We start from the raw sequence: 23428 nt of genomic DNA on the forward strand, positions 1-23428 counted from the left end.
GATTGATTGACTTCTTTTCTTGAGCTGCTCCCCATAACTTCCCACGTGTCCCACTGTGATCCTATTGCCTTTATGTTCTTTTAAACTTTGGTTTCCATGGTTGTGATTTAAGAAGCATGAAGCTAAGATGACTTTATGTACTTTTCTTTTAGGTATTAGGGATTTCTATTGGGTCTTGGCAAGATATTCCCTAATGTTTCTAGAACCTCAGGGATGTAGGGCTCTCAGAGGTAAACTAGAAAGGACTATAATGGAAATTGGAAGGTAGAAACTGATAACAAACTGAGGGTATCACCTTAGTCTTTCACTTAACAGATAATATATTTAATTTTAAAAAAACATAACTTAATTCAGATTCTACAATACAAAGTCAGTCATCCAACCTACCTGCCTGCACAGAAAGCCTCCAGCGTTTGGTTGTAACAGATGAGCGGTGGAGACATCTAGGTCGTTCTGAAGCCTGCAGAATGGGAGAAGCCATCGATATTTGGTCAGAGACCATGATGGCACCAGGAACCTGCAGCCTCTCCTCCCCTCACCCCCCAACACAAAGCAGCAGTTACATGGGCTCCCTCGCCACTGTCCCTCCCAAGTGCCTTGCGTGTTTCCGTCTCTCACTGGGGAAAGCTCATGGGACTGGGGCTGCATAGGTGACTGGGAAAGCTAGGGACACAGTTGGGGGAAGCCTGTGGTAAGTGGTGAGGGAGAAGGGAGAAGCTGCAGGACTCACACATCAGAATTCTTGTGTGTGTGCTCTGATGCTGAGCTCAGGAGAGAAACTGCTCAGAGTGACAAGGGTTGCTTGGCTTAGGGTGGTGACACATGGACACTCCAGAGGGTGCTGGCTCAAGGCAAAGTTGAACAGACATTCAAATGGAAAATGCTAGCTTGGGGGTTAAGCCCATGTCTTGGCTATGGAAGGGTATCTTCTTCTGTTTCATCAGAGACCAGGGGTTGCGTTTCTACCCTGGCCAATATTAAAGTCAGGTGAAATGTGGCTTCTGCTGTCACCCAGAGAAAGGTGCTGCATGCTGCTCTGAGAGCTGTGTTCTTGCAAGAACCTATTCACAGGACTGGCGGTCATACCTTCTGTGATTAAGACTTGGGTCAAACTGGGTGAGTTCCTTGGTGGCATCGGTAGAATTCAGGGCAGTGTTCCCTAAAGTATGGCATGACTTGAGGTGGTATAGAGAGGAGCATTTAAAATGTTTATAGACATGTACTTCATACATTTTTTCTTTAGCACAGCAAATACACGATTTAAAGGATATTAATGGTTAGGAAGAAGTTGGTGTTTGAATGTGGGTTAATTTAAAGAAAACTTGAGCAAATAATAATGTAGACCATAAAAATGTGATGGTGATACACAAAAGACAAGTTTCAGAAACATGGCTTCAGGGCTTCTAATTCTGCCCTTCTGGGGGCTCTCTATCTTTCTCCGATTCTCAAAAGCTGACTTTTCTGTCAGAGCCCAGAAGAAAGCCCATTTCCTCTAAGAAGCCTTCCTTGACTACCCTATCTGCTGGGGACCCTTCCCCTTCCGGAATCCGCTAAGACTCATTGTCTTTATACCTCATTTGGTACATCAAGTACCACCTGGGACTCGCCCCCTAGCTCTGTGTGCACCTCTTGCCTTTCTCAGACTAGAACCTGCAGGAGGTCCGAGAACCTGCATGTCTTCTTTTATTTGTATTCCCCACAGTGCCAAGGACAGAGCTTTATACATCACAGAGAGAAAATAAGTATTTGTGGATGTATTTTATTGTGCATATAAATAGTAAAATATTTTATCTGAAAATTGTACAAATAAGCTTTGCTGTTGTCTGCCAATATTTATAACTATAAGAAGAAGAAACCGACTATTGGAACAAAAAGGCAGATTCAAACTTTCTTGATGACACATATTAATATGGCCAAACCGACTACAGAAAAAGATGTAGCAACAGGAGAGCATTCACTAGGAAAAAAAGTGCACTCATGCTTCCAATGGGGCATTAAAATATTTCCCCACATGGTTTATGTGGCCCAGAGCTATAAGAAATACATACCCAAATATTTATAGAATGTACCTTTCAAATGTTCTGGAGAAGATCAGGCTGTAAAGAAACAGGATGACACCACGGCTTGCTTCCCCTTTGAACTGCATGGAAAACAAAAGAAAAGCATGTTAGCCTGAAAGCAGTGCAGCTATGCATGAATTCAAGGATTCACAGCCTGAGAGATTTATTTTCCAGGTGCTGGAAGGACAGCTGGAGCTGTCTCTCTGTTTCCTTAGATCTAGCTTCACTCAAATGTGTTCTCCTTCCCTATTTCAGGCCTGCCACTGGTACCACCATTCTCTTGATTCTCAACCGATGTTTCTTTCCTCCACGTCTATCTGTCTATCTCTGACTTCTCTTCCAATCATGGCTAAGACGTAGTGTATCTTTCCTCTTCATTTTCCCGGCATCTATCCTCGCCCAGACCCCACTGCTGCTCTTGCCTGGGCCCCCTTACTCAGACTCTCCTCAGTCAGTGCGTTCTTCCTGGTTGGCCCATTAAACTTAGGGGGCGCAGAGAGGCTTTCTAGAAATAGCTTTGGAGTCATACAGACCTAAGTTCCGAACCAGTTCTACTGCTTATTAGCTCTTTTTTTTTTCCCTAGCTTTTTCTGTCCCTTTTAATTGAAATGTTTTATATGTATATTTTGGAATGATGAACAATATATTTAAGATAAGAAGTTTATATGTTGCTATTATTCATATTTTATCAACAGATAGTTTAAAATAGACATAGTTTATAAATTCATATAGTAAAAAAAACGGTTTATAACAAAATACAGTTCCTGTCCCTTCGCTCCCCACTCTTTCTAGACCCCTTCCTAAAGGTAGCACCACTTTCACCTCCTTAAGTTGTTTCTTCTAGGTTTGCGTATCTCCATAGTTTAAAATAATAAATGTGTAATGCTGGCCTTTGATTCGCCAATTTATCCATTAGATACTGAGTTTGTATTGTGGTAGAGAATATCTTACTGTTCACTGTCACCACTGCTGTTCTTCCCTAGCCTCCCAGTTTAGTTGTATTACAGTATTAGTTAAGTCAAATAATGTTGTGTTTACATTACTATGTCTGTGCAAATTTTGTTTTCTGATAGTGTCTTCTCAGTGCAGTTTTCCACAGAGTCGCAGTAATCGGTCAGTTCCAGTTTTCTTTCCTTTTTAAAAATATTCTTGGAAACTTCTCTTCTGGAGACCCTCGTTGCTCTTATCTACCGTCTTCTTTGAGTTTCAATCTCCTCGTCTGCAATTGCCAATAATACCCTTTCCCCAGGTTGATTGCAAAAGTGGAATGACACCGTGCCCAATACTTACCTGGGTTCTTGGAACAGGCTACATCCTCAATAAAATTAGTACCTGTCCCTCTCTGAGGTGCTTCTCCTCTGTTTTCTTGGTTAGGTTACTTTTCTACTCAGAACTTTCTGAAGGTGCCCTGGGATCTCCAGGATTAAATTCAAATTAACCAACAACCATTCAGGGCTTCTCATTAGTTTGCCTTATCTTAGTTTTCTGTCAATACTCCACCTGCTGAAAAGAAGCTCCTTGGCTGACTTTCAAGGTGCCCGGGGCTAACACCTCTCCTCTAGGAGCATTGTACCAGGAAAGCTTCTGCTAAAATGCATTTATGGATCCATTTGTCCCCTTTGCTATCTCTGACGTGGCACGGGCAGGACTCTCAGGTGGGAAACCAAATTCCTATGCCATAGGAACCAGTGCCAGGCAAATTCCAGTGCCATAGGAGCCAGACAGGAACCCAAATGGGTGTACTGCAGGGTGTGAGAGAAATGGGAAGAGATGGGACCTGAGGCAAACTGAAAAACTCTTGTGTATTAGTGTCCTATCACTGCAGTAGCAAATTACCAGAGACTTGGGAGCTTAAAACGACACGGTTTCATTATCCTGCAGTTCTGGAGGTTACAAGTCCACCATGGATATCTCTGGGCTTAATCCAAACTGCTGGCAAGCGTGTGTTCCTTCTGGAGTCTTTATAGGACACTCTGTTTCCTTGCCTTTTCCAGCTACTATTAGGTTGGTGCAAAAGTAATTGCTGTTTTTGCAGTTGTTTTTAATCTTTTAAACCACAATTATTTTTGCACCAACCTAATAGAAGCTGTCCTCGTTCCTTGGCATGCGATCCCACATCACATAGCCTCTTCTCCCCCTGCCTTCGGCACCACATCTCTTTCTGACGCTCCCGCCATCCTATTTCCCTTACAAAACCCCTGTGATTAGTTGAGCCCACCAGGATAAGCCAGGATAATCTCCCCATGTCAAAATCTTTAACTTAATCACATCTGCCAAGTCCCTTTGACCAGTTAGGTGCCATCATTCAGCCTGTCTGTCACAAATTGTCTAATGGGAGTCACTCTCAGCTAATTGAGGACACGCTAAGTTATATATAGGTCTAGTGCAGCCAGGTTTTCTCATTTTGAGGGGAAAAGCTAAATATCCAGGTTTTTATGTGGAATTTCCTGATTGGTTTTGACTGTCACAGACTCAAAAACAAACAAACAAACACCATGTGGGTCATAGGCTGCTGTAACAAATTACCAGACATTTGAATGGCTTAAAACAATAGGAATTTATTCTCTCACAGTTCTGGGGGCCAGCAGTCTGTAATCAACGTGTCAGAAGAGGACCATGCTCTCCCTGCAGCCCTAGGGGAGTACCTTTCCTTGATCTTCTGAGCTTTTGGTGGCTGCTGGCAATCCCTGGTGGCCCTTGGTTTGGGAGTTGCATTATCCCAGTCTCTGCCTTCATTATCACATGGTGTTCTTCCTGCATATGTGGGTCTATGTCCAAATTTCCTTCCTCTTATAAAAATGCCAGGCACTGGATTAGGACACACCCAAATCCAGCATGACCTTATCTTAACTTGATTGCACCCGCAAAGAGCCTATTTCCAAGTCAGAGCACATTCACAGGCACTGGGGGTTAGGACTCGAACATATCTTTTCTGGAGGATGCAATTCAACCTATAACAATAGGTCGACTGCTTACATATAGCCAGCCCTCTGACCTCTACCTTGAGACGTATGCTTTAAGATGGGACATAGGACTGGTACATTTTGATGGTGAATGGGGTTTGGGAAAGGTCTGAACCGGAGCTGATCACAGTGTGCAACCCCTGGGCAGGGAGTGCCCTTTATGATGTGTATGCATTGAGTCCCCTGTCATTCAGGAAATGGTGCCAATCCTTCCCCAGTGTGGCTACGGTCAAGGTCAGCTTGGGTCTACTTGGCCCAGGTAGCTCTTGGGCCAAACCCACACGTGCTGCCCGTCTGCTTCTGCTTAGGGCCTTTCTGACTTCTTCTAACTCTACTCTTAGTCTTTAATGGGGGAAGCATGTGTGTAGATTCCCCTCTGATCCTCTGATTCTCAACTTTTAAGAGTCCCTTACAGATGTGAGGGTCCTTCCTATTGAATCGGACTCTCCCAGGTCTGAATTGAAGAGATAGAAGACAGAGCGGGACGGGTTTGCCTCTTTTAGCTGGAAGGGTCATTTCTTCCAGGGTTCCCCTATCTGTGTGACCTCATTAAACATCTCCCACCCACAGCCAAGAGTCTGCCAGCAGGCTTCTAGCGTAACATTTCCTCACAAGTATGTAAAATCTGTCATACAGGGTTTACTAGTTTCATATTACTGTTATAACAAATTGCCGTAAATTCAGTAGCTTAGCTTAAATAATACAGACTTATTATCTCGTAGTTCTGGAGATCAGAAGTCTGCGATAGGTCTTACTGGGCTAAAATCAAGATGTCAGCAGACTTGCATTCCTTCTGGAGGCTTTAGGGGAGAATCTTTCCCTTTCTCTCTCCAGCTTCTTGTGGCCCTGCCCACATTCCTTGTTCACGGATCTCCATCTTCAAAGCCATCACAGTGGTGACACTCTTCTCACATCACATCCTTCTTCCCCTCTCTTCTTCCTTTCTCTTCCACATTTAAGGAGCCTTGTGCTTACATTGGGCCCAACTGCATAATCCAACATCATCTCCCTAGCAACCTCTATGGCCAGTGGGAATTAAGGTTGCTAAGCATCATCTGCCTAGCAACCTTAATTCCCATTGGCCATGAATGTAACATTCACAGGTTCCAGGGGGTAAGGTATGGACAGCTTTGGGGGGATGATTCTTTTGCCTATGACATTGACCCATGAGATGATGGGAGAGGCAAGCCAAGGGACCCAGGTTTAACCAAGATCATACAGTCATTGTGGCTCAGGACTCATGCCCAAGTTTTCGGCCTCTGTGGCCTTTGAAAGGAATGGAGCAATGACTTTCATGGATCACATTTCCCCTTCCATATAATCCAAAATTGTATGGCTTCATGGTTACCCTGCTAATTATCCTCTACTTTCACATTGTAGACTCCTGATTCTTTAGAAAATCAATTTTCATTCTTTTCTCCACAGAGGAATCTCTAAAAAAGCACTTTCCATTTTCAACCATTACTGTCCACTACTTAGTCCCCTCCCCACCTGGGGGTGGGGAAGAATCACTTCAGGGGAGGACATTGTGTGGAAGGTGCTGATAGAAGAGGTGAAACAGAGCCACCTCTTTCAGACTGGAAATCATTTCATTAGAGTCATTGTGAATGGTCACTTTGGCAATTTAGACAACTGCCGTAGTTGTCTACCATTTTTGTATTTTATTCATTCGATAAGGGAAAACTTCCTTAACATTTTCTCTTCCCACAAAAGAAATCTTGGTATATGACCTCTATAGTGCTATTCTCTGGGTTTGATTAGCCAGGAAGAAGGCAGCATTTGTGAGTGGCCTGTGTGTGATCTACCTCTTTCCAGGTTGTAGAGAGGGAGAGGCAGGCTTCTCTTTCTCTCATTCTGCCCTTTCTTCGCCCTCAAAATGACCTGGTTTTCTTAACAAGCATCATTAAACATACACCTTATAAAAGAAAGGCGATTCCTGTAAGATCATTTCAACATAAAGGAATTATCTCAACACTTAAATACTTACACATTGTAAATGATCATAGATGAATTTCTCAGTGGCTTCTTTCTTTAAAAATTCAAACAGCTGGAGCTATAAATCAGGCATAGAAGATAAAAATGAAAAGGAAGATGAAAGTTACATCTATAAGATATCAACTCACTGTTACCACCTCAAGGAAGATTTTTTGTTTCATTGCAAAATCACATTGCTAAATACGGACGTATTATCTTACACAAGGCCATGTAAAACATACGTGGTAAAACTGGGCGGCTCTCAGCCTCACTTTTACATCCCTCAGTTTTAAATCAATACGATATCTTGAGTGGTAAAACCATAAACAGATTTTTTTTTCCAGCATAGGTAGAATTTAGCTATGTTTAAGACAGTGGGCATGGAAATGCAGTTTATGATTATTTCAGGTATGAGATCATGGTCAATTTTGGGAGGAGACATTTGTAGTAGGATTTTCCATTTTGGCTGCTTGGATCACTTCCAGCCTTTGGGTCTTGCCTCTTTGGAAGGATCCTTTGATCACATTAGATCCTTACAGGACCACTGATAGGGCTTCCCTCCAGTTAGTGCTCACTCGGGCTTCATGGGCCCTTTATTGGGCAGGATGGGTAGGAATGCACTCACCCGCTCTGTGAAATCGTCTCTAGAGTGGTCAGGAGTCGAGGCGACGTAAGTCTCCTCAGTGACAAGACAGAGGGTGGCCTTCTGAGCTTCTCCCGCAGCCCACAGGATGTCAGCGAGCACGGCAGCGAGGGCCCTCTCCTGCTCCTGCTGGCTTATTGCAACTAAACTACAAAGCAGGACGTGGGAGAACAACGTTGGAATGGACTGTCATCTAGCCGAGTGATGGGGCCTCCAGTTTTATGAATCCTTCTGAATACAGGGTTCCTTCCTCAACCTACCCTGTGAGAATGTTATGGGGGGCCTTGTCCTCTCTGCTGTCACTGGAACTGGCATCCTTATAGCAGTGTATGATTTTCTTGGTGATCTCAGCCATTCCTACTCTGTGTATTATATTAATGCCCCGATTGAGTCCCACCCCTGTCCCCTTTCCTGAATGTCAGCAGGGATTGGTCCAAGCTCTTTAACCCAATAACACAGGCCCTTTCCACGTGCAACCCCAAATAATCCTTCCCGTTTTATCTCCCTGGTTTCCGTTTTACAAACCCTCTGCCCCAGATTGACCAGTCAGTCCCCTGAACTTATTTTCCACATTCTACCTCCGTGCCTTTTCTCATGCACTTGTCCGTTTGTCATGTGCATGTCACACCTGTCTTTTCTGGCTGATGGCATCCAGGCAACACTGGGGCCCTACTTCAAGGTGACCTTCCTAACCTGTAGCTTCCGCTCACCCAGCACTCACTGCGCCCAGCCTTGTCCTGAGCGTTTCACACATCTACGCTCATTCAATCCTCACAACAGCCTGTGAGCTACATACTATTATCACTCTCATTTTAAAGTGAAGAAAGTAAGACAGAGAAGTTGAATAATTTGCTGCTGGTCATTCACCTTTAAAGTGACAGAGCAGTGACTTGAATGCAGGCAGTGTAGCTCGTGAGTCCCTAAGCTTAAGCAGTACACTCCTATTGGGTAGTAATCCCAGTCTGTCATTTTTCCCAGGAAATGGGAGCCAATCTTTATGTGGTACATCTTCACTGTGCTTGTTTTCCCCGTATTTAGCATTGACACATTGATTTGTAGAACCCATCTAATTCCGTGGTGATACAGAAATGAGTATCAAGGAGCCTCATACTCCAAGACCTTAGTACAAGGCAGATGAGAATAAAGCAAAGTGCTGTGAGAATAGAGAGAGAACTTGTGGCTGGGAATGTTCCGGAAGGCTTCATAGGGCAGGTCTATAACCGCGGTCATTCATTACCATGTATTTAGTATTTGCCACATGCCAGGGACTGTGCTAAATGCTTTACATTCTTGTAGCAAATACTGTGTGTGTTCCATCTCAATTCCCAGGGATCCCTTTTCTTTGCTGGTAGACGTGTCCCCTAGCTGCTTCAGGTACTGCTGCTACTGGCTCCTACTTTTCAACTTTCTCTGAAGAACTGGAGCCAACTGGTCCAGAAGTCACTAGGACTTATATCCCTTCCTGAAGGACTGCCTGCAGCCATGCCTGACCCGGGTGGGAGGTACTAAGGCCCTGCTCCCTTATCAGAAGATGGGGTAATGACACCCCTGAGTTCCCCCAGATCTGGCTGAGGCTAGCCTTCTCCAAAACCCACTTTCTTCCTTAGCTTCTCTTTCTCTATCTTGCTTCCCCCACTCTCTCACAGGTTTCTCCTGGGGGCATTCCCCTCACAAACCACTTGTGTAAAGAATTCCCATCTCTGGCTCTGTTTCTGAGGAAACTGGCAATTCACGATCTTAGAATATATTATACGTTTAGATTCAGTTTGGGGTGATAACTTATCCTGCCTGAGGGCAGACAGATGCCTTTTACTTATTTATATTTTCTCTAATACCAAGCATAGAGTTTTGCACAGGGGTTTGTTAACATCTGAGAGTAAAGTAATTTGAACTGAGTTTTCAAGTAGACAACTACCAAATACTGTACTTTTGTTAGCCTCATGAAATAGAAAGATTAATCCTTCATTTAGCAGGTTTTTCATCTCCCTTTTGTTCCTCCATGGAATTACTAGGTTGGGGCCTCCCATAAAATATTGTCAAGAGAGCCCCCCTGAGACCTGTTCTTAATTTTCCCTGACAGGGTGGTCTGCAGCAGAGCATAAAAACCGTCAACATTATTCTGCAACTGAACTTTGAGAGTGAGTCCAGGAGAGCCCTCCTCAGTCACGAAATCCAGCCCCTCTGGGAGAACAAGACCCATTTCTATCTTATGAGCAAGTCCCCTTCCTGAGGAGATCCAAGGGATTCTCCCTTATAATTATTCAGCATATAAAAGTTTTCATGAAATGAGTAACTCTTTCTCTGAGGCCTCTTACCGGTGGAAGTTACAGTCTTTTCCCTCCCTTGTAAACAACAAGTATTTGATGATGAATCCTTGTACAGCCATCTGGATGCTTTGGGCACCTCCCTGAAAAGGGAAGGATGAATGGTGAGGCAGGAAAAGGCTGGGAGCAGGGCTTACAATTGCAATGGAACCTCTCAGGGCTAACATTACACAAGAGAACTCCTGCAAATGGATGTCATGATCTATTCTTCTCTGCAGTCTTTTCAACTCCCCCGCCCCCACCTCGTACAGCGTACGAGGCTCAGCAAGGGACACTGAGCTGCACATGTGCCATCCCTCCCTGTGGGCCCTGGCTGGCTAGAACCTGCAGGGACCAGCTTCTTGTGGAGCCCCAAGACTGGCACCTGGGGGCACATGTCCTCCTCCACCATGCCCTGGCTTCATATCGAATGTGTAGATTTGTAGGAGGTAAGAAACTAGATGGCTAGCTCTCGAAATTCTGTGTGATTGGTGATCAATGACATGAATTATTGAGTTTTTAAACACACTAGAAAGAAACTCTTAGATCTTCTCCTGCCTCTAAATCCTCAGGGATATTTAACTTGGAGAGAAGAGCCAGGAAAACTAGCGTTTAGAAGGTGGGGGTGGGGCAGGAGGAGAAAAAGGAGTTTGAGTCTTTGTTGCAACCCCGACAGTATGTTATAAACAGCCTGTTATCATTTAAGGGTAAATTTTAAATTACTAAGATGTTTCTACAAGTGCTTATAATGAAAACATGCATTCACATGAATGAGGACGGAAGGAAACATGGGTAGAGAATATGGGATTAGGATTTTAAAAAATTATCATCTGCTGTTACCTTTCCCACTTCCAAAGCAAAAGCCAGGTCAGAAAAAGGATCATGGAACCTGAAACAGGCCTTTTTCCATTCCTGGCTGAAGACATGGACAGTATTTCCAAAGAGGCTTTCCCGCAGCTTCTGCAGAGGGGAAATAAAATAGACGGTTCAAACGAAGATCACTCTTTCTACACACATTCCGCATTAAGCAACCTGCAGTAAGGTGGTGAAATGATGCAGGCGGCCTGTGCCCTTCCCCCACTCAGGTTTATGTGTGATTCCATTTCACTCCTTTACTGGTAACGTCTTGTGCAAAAGAGTCACATCGGCTCCCTTATGGTATTTTATTGCGAAGGCTCTATGTCAGCCCCACGCCTTGTCCCTATCTGTCCCTTGTGTCTAGCTCATCTTTCATTGCTAGCCATCTCCTTCACCTCCCTGTAGCCCACGACGGCTGCTACTCTGTCCCTATTTCCATGACGTGCTCCGGAAAAAAGGAATAGACTCGACTCTGGGTACAGTAGTGGTTTAACTGATATTAAACAAGCATTCTCTATTCTCTTACCGCAGAATCTTTAAGGTTTTCCGGAATACTCTACAGCATGTTGACATTGGAGACAATCTTTTAGAGTTTATCAGAAGAATGGGAACCAGTCTTTAAAAATCAAACACGTCAATGGTGAAGAATCCATTCATAATCAGAGACATATTTAATCATTCAGCATGTGCTAGGTCCTTTGTGGGATATAGGTATGTAGAAAGCCAAATGCCCCACAACTATGTGCAAGAAGAATGTGTGAAGTTCTATAAGTCAAGGACAAAGCGCTGTGAGAGAACAGAGGAAAGAGAGAGAACTTTTGATGGAAGGACTCAGGAAGGCTTCATGGAAAAAGTGGCATTTGAACTAGGCTGGCAAATGGCATAGCATTTATTGAGCATTTGCTATGCCCCAGGCCCTGGGCTAAGTGCTTTCTGCTCATTATGTAAATGTAATTCTTCGAGGCAGGTACTGTTATTATCCCCCTTTTACAGAGAGGTGTTTGCCTAAGGCCAGTGGAAGCTCAGCTGGGATTTGTGCCCATTCCAGCACCCCTGCTCTGCCTCCCCAGCTTCAATCCTGTATGTGCCATCCTAGCTGTCATTTTTACGTGCCAATTATTATTTAGTTAATATTTTTCAGTAGCTTGGGCCACTCTTTTCCAACTTAGAAAACATTTATTTGAAAGGGACATTTCAGAATACCAACTATAATTTTATGTGTATAATGTGATGGCTTGGTGTGAGGTCGGGGTGGTGGTGGATGGGGGGAGGGGGGTTCACGGTGTGAGGGATGTAAAAATAAAATAAAATTAAATTAAATTAAAAAAAATAAAAGAAAGGGACATTTCATATTACCTCCTTAAATGGGAATCAAAACTGCCTGCCAAACATGATTTAAAAAATAATGGAAATAAAATGATGCTGTTGACTTATGGCTAGAAACTGTTGCTGGTAAAATTCTGACTGCGCTCACACTCTTTTGGATTAAGACAGGAGGTGAGAAGTGTTAAAGAGGTGAACACGTTCTCCCCGGAGTCTTTCTCCCTGGCATGCCAGACTGGATAAGGGGTAATTTTCCCAGGAGGTGACTCAGGTGATTTATTAAGTTACTTAGCAACATGTCCCTAAAAGCACCCCCATGCTCTAGCAGAGGCACATATCCCACTCTCTTGGGACAGAGCACAGAGGGCCTACTGCCGGTAATGCAAAGAGAAAGATTTAGGGTGCCCAGGGACGGGGAGCAGTTCAGTGGGACTGGAACACTGTGTGTGTGTGTGTGTGTGTGTGTGTGTGTGTGTGTGTGTGTGTGTGTATGTGTGTATGCTGGGGCCATGGAGCAGGAAGAAAATGGAATCGGGGACTGGAAAGTACCTTGGCACTGATGCTAGTATTTGGAGCCAGCAGAAGCGTGTGGACAAAATGGAGTCCAATTGCTCTGGTGCCAAGGTACCTCCTCCCAGCTTTCGACGGAGCAGGCCCTTATGTTTCTAAAGACAGAGGCAGGAGAAGCATGCTTCTGGAATGGTCTTCCCCTCATCGGACCAGGGTTTGGTTCCATGGCTGGAGTTTATTTACTGGCCATCTCAGCTCCCACTCTCAAAAGAGAAGATTGGCTTTACAGGAAATAGAAGAAGGTGCATTTCATTGTGAACAAGGGCCTGGAATTGGACCTGTCTGGAGTCTCAGGGCAATGACAAATCAGAAGAGGGAGCAGACAGGCACAGAGGCTGCTCTCGGAAAACAGACATGCTGTGTACCATGGCCAAAGAGGGCCACCACCCAGGACATCTCCAGGAGAGGACTGAAAATGACAGAAAGCGTTTCCCTGACATCAAGGCTGCCCAGCACAGAAGAAAGGCTGAACACTCCCAACTCCAGTGTTGAGAAGCTCCAGTGATGATCCTTTTTAACCACAAGAACTTGAGCAGCTTGCCCAGCCTCTCTAAGATGTTATTTGCTTATCCTTCAAGGGGGAGAATCCTTGCTCGGTCCACACCATGGCTATCCTGGAAAGAGAAGTATGGAAGAGGGCTTTGGGACCTGTAAATGCTGCATAAATGCAGAGTGTTATTGCCTTTTTGAAAACACAGCCTGTCTACACTGGCACATCTTATGTTGTAGGGGAAGAAAGACCTAACACAGATGGGAAGAGACCAGAGATGGGCAGGAATAAGCGAGGAGAAGCCGTGCATGAAGGAGAGATTAAGACGGTTGAGACTGAGAAGACTTAGCATACAAATTCAATCAGAAAAATTCTGCAAGCAAACATCCCATCTCCTGTTTGTGTTGCCGACGGCCACCTCCAAGCAAGGGAGTGTCACTGTCCAGATGTACCTCAGGGAGGCCTAGCACAGAGGGGCGCAGTCCCCACCGGCCAATGTGACAGCAAAGATGACTCATCTTTCTATGTAACATTGACTTTCAGATCGGATAGCATGTGTAACAAGATTGACCTGACACATTCAATGATTAGCGTATGTTGTTGTGCTTCCTGGTAACTAGACACAAATGGTAAATGGTCCTAATAAATGACTGTAATGATCATTATTATTTAATACAATCAAGCATGGTTTATAATTCTTCTCTTCTCCCTGTGTTCCTTTTCCAGGATTATAATGACTACCTCTTTTCTGGTTGCTGGGATGATAATAATGACGATCATTACGCACACACACAGACACACAACCGAGGTCCTGGGTCATTCTTCCCAACAGGATTAATCACCTTACTCGAACTGCTTTGTCTCTTGTCCCTGGGCTTAGCGTTTCCCTGTGACCACATGGCCCCATCCAGCTCTCTTCTACCCCACTCTCACCACCCAACTTGAAGTAGAATAGTTCCCTATGAAGTGTCTTCCTTAATCTTTTCTTGCCTTAAAAATTAGTGGACCATCATGGAATCAGAAATTTAGAATTATGAGCCCAGAGAAGACATTCCTCTCCTAGCCCATCAAGTAGTGTGGTTGGCTCTTGGCTGGAGTGTGGTCACCATGGATTTGTCAGCTTCTGGAGTAGTGCCTGGTACATAGCAGCTCGCAATAAGTATTTGTTGAATTTTAAAAAGATAATCTAATTCAGCCCTTTAATCTTACAGCTAAAGGACTTGAAGCCCAGAGCAGTTAAGTAGTAAGTCCAAGGTCACATACTTAGTAAATGGCAGTGCCAGGACCCAAATCAACTTGCACTCATCAGGATCCCAGCAGGAAATGGGTGGCATTCTCAAGTCAGGATAAATAACTTAAGGAAAGTTTACTACAAGGACTGTTTACAAAGATGTGGGCTATATATAGGGAACCACAATTGCTACAGCCAGAAGTGGTCATGTCCCCTAGACCTGAAAAGGCAGGGAAGGAGAACGTCCTGGGGAGAGGACTGCATCAGAGAGGGATCCAGCCAGCTATGCACAACCTGACTTCATTGCCTTCCCTTTCCCCAGTCTCCCACCAGGGCTCCCATTGGTCAGACTCAATAGGAAGCCAGAGGAGGAGGGAGCCCTATTGATGGCGTCCCTCCAGGTCAGTCTCCTGGGCAGAAAGCAGGGTGGAGAAAGTAGAGGGCATATCTGAAAGGGCACAAGAGTCATATCTACTACCCCATACTAAGTTGCCTCTCTAGGGATTGCCCGGAGCAGTGCATTAATGAACTAAGTAAACATCTCCTGAGGCTCATCTATCGGCCAGACCTTATGCTGGGGATACCGGGATGGACTTCCTGCTCCCCAGAGCCACCCCATTGCCTGTTATCCTCTATTACAGCTTCATATGGGTCTCCCCCAGAATATTTGGATCTCCCAGTTTTTCATTGTTAATATGATCCTGCTGAGTGGTATTGCAAATACCCCAGGGGTTTGTTTACTGGTTGCTGATGAAAGAGGCTCTGGGACTACAGGGGTGTGTTCCCGGCTGGTCCTGGAGAAGAACAACGGGAAACTGCCGCTGGAGGGAGGGAAGACACCTGGGTGAGGCTGGTAGAAGAGCACAGAGTCTGACACTCACCTTGTCCAGTCTCACCTGGGCCAGCAGCCTTGATGGCACACATTATAAGATGTTAGCTTGTGGGGAGGAAGAAGTCTAGTATTGGAAATAGGGCAACAAAAAGGTGAGGAGCAGGAGAGCTGGGGAGAGCAAGGATATGTGGGGTGCTTCACCCATCCCCCACTTTCTCAGCAGATTCCCAGCAAAAAGTGTGTGCCAATGTCAGGAAATTCGTCCCATCTCTACTTCAAACAGAAAGGGGAAAGAGAACAGCAGAATAACAAAATACATTTGTAAGTGAGTATTAGGATGCAATAGCTCTGATAATTTGCCAAATGGCTGCACTGCCAAAACGTCGGTTAGAACTGGTCAAGCTTCTGAACTGCCTCCTGCAACACACGTATTCAGATTCCCAAGGCTCATCATCTTGAACTGCTAGGGTGTGTTTAATTAATGCTACTGCTGTGTAAAGGACACACTATCATCTGGCCCACATAATGGGAATAAGACCAAATTCTTTTCTTTTTTCTTTTCTTTTCTTTTCTTTTTTCTTTTCTTTTCTTTTTTTTTTTAAGAAAAATCAATTACCTCTACTCTGGGACTTCCTTAATACTCCATCAACTCATTTCAGGCTACAGTGTTCTGATTCTTTTGTCTCCCAGCCTTTTCCAAAGGAAGAGAATTACCTTGGAAAAGTCATTGGGGAGGTCTCCAATTGCATCACGTTTGTGTCTGTAGAGAAGTGGGAAAATTCAGACCCACACTCTGCTGCCTCTACGATATAGAGAGAGACTAGAAGACTTTGGAAACATCTGTGAATGCTTTCTGCGATTTTTTAAAATTTGTATGTGTGTATTTAAAAAATAGATTGTACATTCACTCTCAAAATCCAGAGAGTACAAAAAGGTAGGTGAGGAAAGATTTCTTGGTATTGGCAAATACCAAGATAGAATCTTAGTTTTCTCTCTTTGTCACACAAAAGGTAGCCTATTTCCAGACATGTATAAATTTTAAGGTGACATTCTCCATAGAAGTTTACTTCAGAGATAAATAATGCATTTTTATTAGAGATTTGTCATTAAAAACATTACCTTGTCCAGTAAAATAGAGACAGTTGCTCCAACTTTGGTCCTGCAGCACAATGTGGCCGTATAACCACTGAGACTGGGGACTCCTCACCTGTGTTCACTACCCAGAAGGTACCTAAGACACAAGTGAAGGCCCGGTCCAGAGACTGTGGGGCCAATGAGCAAAGTGCAGCATCTTATGAGAGCCCGCTGTCCCATCTTCCTGTGACATCTGGCATTTGAGCAACCGAGGGATGGTTTCTGAGGCGGAAAGATTTTTGACAATGAGAAAGAGCAGGTGGCCCTCCCAGTACATTCGTACTGCAAATGTGACAGTAGAGAGTTGCTCAGTGAAGTCTATGAGGAGGATATGTGTGATCAAGAAAGAATTTGGGGGGCTATAGTCCCTGATGATGCTCTATCTGGGGAGCTTAAGGAAAGGCTCTATTGAGAGTAGGAAATACTGCATCAGGACCCGCTGGGCCTCCGTGCCACAAAAAGCAGATGGAGACTGTGTGGTTTCCCCAGAGGGACTTCCAGTCCCCTCACCCCTCAGCAGGGACCCTGTGTGTAGAGCACAGACTGAGCAGCCATAAGCACACGGTGGGCGTAACTGCAAGGAAGTGTTGTGGATCTTTGCCCAGGTGACCAGGCTGGCCCCGGGTGGTTTCTGTACACACGCCTAGGGGTAGGGCAACATGTCCTCTTGTTCTTAGGACCCCAGAAGAGACTCTAGAATGTAGTGTGAAGGTTGGGCTGGGGGATGAAGTGAATGTGGGGGCTGTATTGGAGGGCAGTGTAACTGAGGGATCTCTCACCCTAGCCGGTACTGTTTTCCTGGCTCGACCCTGGCTAAGCGTCCCCACTTCCCAGGCTTGCCTCTTTGAATAAAACAGCTGATCCTTTGGACATTTGCCCCGGCCTTGCCTCCAGCCTTGGCCTGTTTGATCCAATGAGATGCTGCTGATTTTGCCTCCTGGCTGGGTCTCTACCTCAGCCTCGTGCCCCCACCCTGGTCAAGTTTTGAATTGAGCAAATGGTCCCTGGAACTGGAAGCTTCCAGATCTACTTGGGTCCTCAAATATCAGGTGCTTTTCAAATCTGCCTATTAGTTGGCAGCCCCAGAAAACCTTTCTTTCCTGAGATCAGCTCCTTGCGTCTACATGGTTTTCCCTGTTTGCAGGCGTCTGACCTACCTTATATAGTGAATTATTTGAATTTGACTCCCTTACTCCTTCAAATTTAACTATCGTAAACTGAGGAAGTGAATAAAGAGAGACTCTTGGGGTTTGGGAGGAAAAGACTGTAATGTCACCAGTGTCCTTGAAAAATCCCATAAATAAATCAGTTAAATTATATTCTCCTTTTACCAATAACAACCATCTGTAGTCTTATCTTCAATAATACTCTCACATGACAGCAGATAAGATTCTCCAGCCTTGTTGTTTGGGGAAGATTACGTTTCGTTTCATGTTTAATTGACAAGCTATACTTACCGTGGCCATTGCTAGGGAGATAGGAAAGCCGCCTGATTTTGAAGAGATGATAGAGGGGTTGGGAATAGAACAAAGGCTACTAGATGGCAAATGTCCTTGTCCTTTGGGCTGAGGTATTCCTGTTCCATCTTCACTTTCATCAGCAGATATACAATTGCCTTCAAGATTCTGTGTAAAATGCCACCACCAAAAAACAAAGCAGAGAGAGCTGTGGTGACCTTCCCCCCCTTTTCTTTCTTTCTCTCTGAAATATTTTTTTCCAGAAATGTTATCGCCCTTTTAAAGATGTCTGAAAATTGTGATAAATAGCAATAAAAGAGGCAGAAAAATCCCAGTGTCTGTGTCAAAGGGGTTTCTCGTAAGTTTTATGTGACTTGAAGAGGTTAAATGTAACTATGGAAACATAATTAATGCCATCAAGACCTTGACTTGAAATTATGTTTAGAGAAGAATGTAAATGTCACTGTCTCTTGTTTTGAGAAGACAGCATTTTATAAACAGTGAATGAATCGTTCAGGTCTGTATGAGGTATTTTTCATTATGTTGTTAACTGGCCAATAAATGAAGTCAGGTTACCTCCTTTTAATTCTCTCAGATTCCTGTTCCCCAATAAGTGAGTATAATAATTTTCTTTTAAAAATTCACACTCCCCATCTTTAAGAAAAAAATCTATTTTTACTTTTCTTGACTGATTTTATGACATTTTAATATAAGTTAGTATCAACTCTTCTTCCAATTTACTTAACTTCTATACTAATGTCATGAAACAAATCTGCCCTATTGGTAGCTGAAACATGAAGGAATGTGCCGTCTCAGTTTTTCTGGATCACTAGAGGCGAAGATGCTTTCTTATCTCAGAAACACAGCATCCAAGTCACAGACTACTGATGGGATCAAAAGCATTTTGTAAATCAAAGGGAAAATCTTTACATTTGTGGCAGTAGGTTTCCCCCACCTGTGTAAGGCATAACCTGACATTTACTTATTTTTTTCCCTTTCAAAGATTGTTTTATCGTTTGAGTATTCTATTCCCCCAAATGGTAGCTATCTCCACTTAACACTTTTAGCACTGAAATAGAAGCATTATCTCCCTGATTCTAATTTAGACTATCTATGGTTAAGAGAGATTTAGCACAAATAAAGCTTTTGATCACAGGTTACCTGGGGCAAGATGCTTTAGTGTTATGTTGTTAAAATATTAATAACGCAATTGTTTGATCCATATCATAGACTACTGAAAATAACCTTAATATTTTGAGCTGTGTTTGTTCAATGATTGAATTAGTACCGGAAATACAAAGTCTATTTCAGGTGACATGAGACACAAACATCTTTTATCTCATATTGTATTACAGATTTTAAAATACCTTTTTAACACCAGAATTCAGTCATCTTTCCCTTATTTAAAAATGGTGAAGGAAAACGATTTCTCAAAAGCTGAATAAAGATAAGTATTTTTTTTCCCTTTTTTTTAAGGTAAGTATTTTCAAAACTACTTTTCTTCAGGAACACTGAAGCACTTGGTCATCAGAATATATAGCATTACTTCACCAGTGTAGGAACTCTAGATTCTAATATTACTTTTTTCTAAAATAATAACCATATGGTGCTTTTAATGATGAAAAATAGCCCTGAAAAGTAGGAAGAGATCTTTATAAAAAAAGAAAGCACAAGAAAAGATCTTCAACAGGCTTTCTGATTTTGTTTTCCCACACAAAATGCCGGGTGCCTGAGTGACAGGACATTGTGTGCATAGAATAAATGCTCGTGATGCTGCTATTGTGGTTATTTGAAGAAGCAACTAGAGCAAAAACATAGAGGCTTCAAGAAAAATAATTACCTGAGGAGCTGGATTATTGCTTCCCAACCTATAAACGAAAAAAGAAAACATCGAGAAAATTACTCACTCTGTTCAGCCCTCAGACCCTCAAACCTCCTCATCCCAAACCTTGTTCGAGAAGTCTCTTTCTGCAAATAGTTATACCTGAAGCATTTTCAATGTAAACCTATAATGGAAACTTCTCATGTAGCAAGGGGAAAGCTCATTAAATACCTAAAATCCCTCATTCTAGAGAAATGAGAAAACGAGAACACCTTACCCGTGATAGCTAAAGATTTCCCTCCATTTGTCAAGAAATGAAATTTTCCCAGTTATCTCTTCCAAATCCAGCTCTTGGGAGCTTTGTTCCTGGTCCGAGACGTCCATAGCCATTTAGAAAATGTAAGTAATTGGAAGAAGGAAGTTGTTAAGGTGGGAGAGAGAGGTCTGGCAGTGTAGAAGTGCCGTGGCTGGCACAGGTGGCCAGGTGAAGAATGCCACCCCTACTTTTGACCAGCGAGGAGATCACACCACCCAATTGCTGCCCTGGGCTCTCTGTAAGCCCCTGCTGTCAGATCATGATTAAACTTTTATCAGAGGTGGAATACTTTGTGTATTTTTGTTCACTGTGTAGATGCCATGAATATTTAATTCAAGACACAGATTTATAAACAAAAGGATTACAATTATCTGTATCAAAGCAACTCAGATAATTTAATTGATGAGCGATACATGCTGGTGGAATGTAATAGTACCTTATGCTGTAGTGCCTCCAGAAGTGTTTGTGAACACAATTACATAGCCAAAGCAGTAAAAGCCACCCTGTTGATATCAGAAAGCTGTATCAACTACTACTGGGTAATACGCAAGCCAAGAAAGAAACTGGCCAACAGATATTTGACGTAGATTTCAGTACACAGAAATTTGCATACAGTTTGAAGAAGGACTGGCTTGATGGATTTCAGAGAGAAATTTCAGAGAGAAAGTACGTCTCTTCCGGTTGCTGAATGAATTGTAGCTGTAATAACTGGCATAATAAAGAATGCTGATGGTTGTGGTGGTTAATTTTATATGTCAACTTGCAAGGCTCTGGTACCCAGTTTTTTGTCAAATACCAGTCCAGATGTTGCTGTGAAGGTATTTTTTTAGATGGGATTAATATTTAAATAGATTTTGAGTAAATTGGGTTATCCTTAATAACTTGAGTGAGCTTCATCCAATCAGTTGAAGGTCTTAAGAGAAAAGACTAAGGTACCTGGAGGAAAGAAGGAAATTTACCATCTAATTGCCTTCAGACTCAAACTGCATCATTAACTCTTGCCTGGGTCTCCAGCCTGCCAGCCTGCCCTGTATAGTTCAGACTTGCCAGCCCCACAATTATGTAAGCAGATTTTTAAAATAAATGACAGAGAGAGAGAGAGAGAGAGAGAGAGAGAGAGAGAGAGAGAGAGAGAGAGAGAGAGAGAGATCTTCTATTTTGTTTGTTGTGTTTCTCTGGAGAACCCTGAGTATACAATGGTGTTTGTCAAAAACGAACTCCTTACCAGTAAAAGTGTTCGTGTCTCTTCTGTCTTGGTTGAATACTAAAATTGAACCTCTTCAGCAGGAGGCCTTTTTCTCTATAAACATTTCTGATCACAAGTTTTGTAAAATCCCGAGAATGCTAAGAGGTCAAGGCAATGAGGCTATTTGGATTTCCTATGACTGCAGTGGTCAGGGATGAGGAGACTGGTTGTATAGAATATTACAAAGACCTTGAAACACAACAAGTCACTACCTAAACCAGAGGAGGATTTAGGTGTCTACAATTTCGCTTGGGTTTCCAGTTTCTTAAACTAATTATCGGTGGTTGTTTAACCATTTCCTATTCACAGGTCCCATAAACTTCCATCAGATTTAGTATTTTTTGTAGTAAACATAAAAGGTATTAAACATCCTGTCTTATTTCCCTCTTTGAACCATAAATTCTCTTTTTTAAAAAATCTTTATTGTTTTCCTCTTTATCATTTTATAGGTTTAATGGTGGTGTCAGGATTTAATATTTATTGGTCACCCCCAGTATGAAAAAAATTCCTATTTAGAAAGTCATGTTAAAAAATAAGTTCTGGATCTGCCATTTACTTTATTTACCAACCCCAAACCAAGAAAGGGGAGTCGCTAAAAAAACTGGGTTTTTTTAAAGAATCATTATTAACTATGGATTTGGGCTATTGTGACTGCACGTGAACTTCATGTCTTTGGCATACCTTCTGCTTTAATCCAGGCTGGCTTTGTTTAGCCTGACAGGACTATGACTCACTCACGCTCTCTCTTTCCTACCTGATCCTTCTACCTGTACGTATGCTGTATGTCCACTCCTTCTAATCACTAAGCTCTTAGGACATGAAGTTCTGGTCAGCGTCAAACTCACCTAAGAATAAAACTTCAGCTCTATCAGCCATGACCAGGATTCCATAACCAAACCTCAAACTAGAATAAGGTTTTAGTCAAAGAGAACACCTTGGCCTCAGTTATTTCAGCTCCAGACTCATGAAAGGAGAACAGCGCCACAGACCGCACCGCCTGGGAACCTCACCAAACAGTGCCATGACTGACACCAGGACCCAAAGCCATGACGGATTTCATCCCCAACCAATCAGGAGAGCCCACAACCCCAACTCCACAGCAACCATGATTAATGATTTTCCCCTTGTATAATTGAGCCACTGGAGGCCACGGAGAGCCAGGTGTTTGAGGACACTAACTCACCTGTGTCTCCGGACTTGGCGCCAACTCCTTATACAAACCTGTACTTCCTTTGCAGCAAACTCCTGCTCGGATTTGCTTTCGGCTTAGAGGCAACCGGTCCCCTTTGAGTCTGTGGTAACACCAGGTCTGTGTCCTAATTTACAGAGAATTCTGTAAAGGTAGAAGCATAAATCCCAATGATTTGGTGACTTACCAATAAACTGTCCTGTTGGGTTCAGAAAGCATATTTTGAGTATTTCCCGTGTGCTAGGCATTTGGAGATGCCAAAGTGAATAAGATGTAGTTCCTGCTCTTCTAGTGGAGGAAACAGACACACGCAGAGGGGAAAATGCTGTGGCTTGGGGAATGGGAGCTGTGGGAGCCCAAGGGGTAGGCAGACAGCTGGGTGGTAAAGAGCATGGCCTCTGGGCTCAAACTGCTTAGTTTGAATCATGGTTTCACCTCTTACTACCTGTATGGCCTTGGACACGTTATTTAACCCCTCTGTGCCTCTGTTTATTCATCTGTGAAATGGAGATAATTTCATATCTTTACTATAGAGACTTCTAATCTATGAAAATGGCATATCACTCCACTTATTTGACCTTACTTATCTTCCCATTGTTTAATTCTCAGAAATGGAATCCCTGAATCAAACAATATGGTCATTTAAAGACTTTGGCACATACTGCCAAATATCATCATTGTCCTTGAGCGTCCCTTGCCCAGCCTCTCTATTCCTTTTATTCCCAAGTTGGAATTCATGGTCCCATCCTTTTCAACAAAGAAAGTACTGTCTTTACTTCCCTACCTTTCTCTTTCAGTTAGATGTTGATAAGTGTTCTACAAAAGGAAAGAGCTGATCTCTGAAATATACCAAGAGTTAAGCATGTGATTCTCCCACATCCAGAGGAAACCACCACTTTCTTGTCCAAAGACTTAGAGCAGGAGGCCTGGCTGTAAGATGTGGGGTGGAAAGAAAAGATGGTATTAGAGGATCCTGGGCCAGATCTGGAGGAACAGGACAAGGGGCAGGTACAGCAA

At 43.3% G+C, this 23428-nt stretch overlaps 1 protein-coding gene across 1 annotated transcript in view; it reads right to left on the bottom strand.

The window, feature by feature from the left end:
* MINDY4B (MINDY family member 4B) overlaps positions 1–20044 on the bottom strand; it is a gene marked incomplete at both ends in the record, with an annotated part of 33814 nt that extends 13770 nt beyond the window's left edge. Inside the window, 9 exons of the mRNA XM_081072624.1 lie at positions 388–460; positions 2070–2140; positions 7011–7076; positions 7623–7788; positions 9956–10047; positions 10784–10903; positions 17839–18006; positions 19679–19706; positions 19938–20044. Coding sequence (XP_080928750.1) covers positions 388–460; positions 2070–2140; positions 7011–7076; positions 7623–7788; positions 9956–10047; positions 10784–10903; positions 17839–18006; positions 19679–19706; positions 19938–20044 — 891 coding nt within the window. The remainder of the gene's footprint in view (positions 1–387; positions 461–2069; positions 2141–7010; positions 7077–7622; positions 7789–9955; positions 10048–10783; positions 10904–17838; positions 18007–19678; positions 19707–19937) is intronic.
* Positions 20045–23428: the final 3384 nt, after the last annotated feature.

The sequence above is a fragment of the Rhinolophus hipposideros genome, assembly GCF_964194185.1.
Source record: "Rhinolophus hipposideros genome assembly, chromosome: 2".
Taxonomy (NCBI): Eukaryota; Metazoa; Chordata; class Mammalia; order Chiroptera; family Rhinolophidae; genus Rhinolophus; species Rhinolophus hipposideros.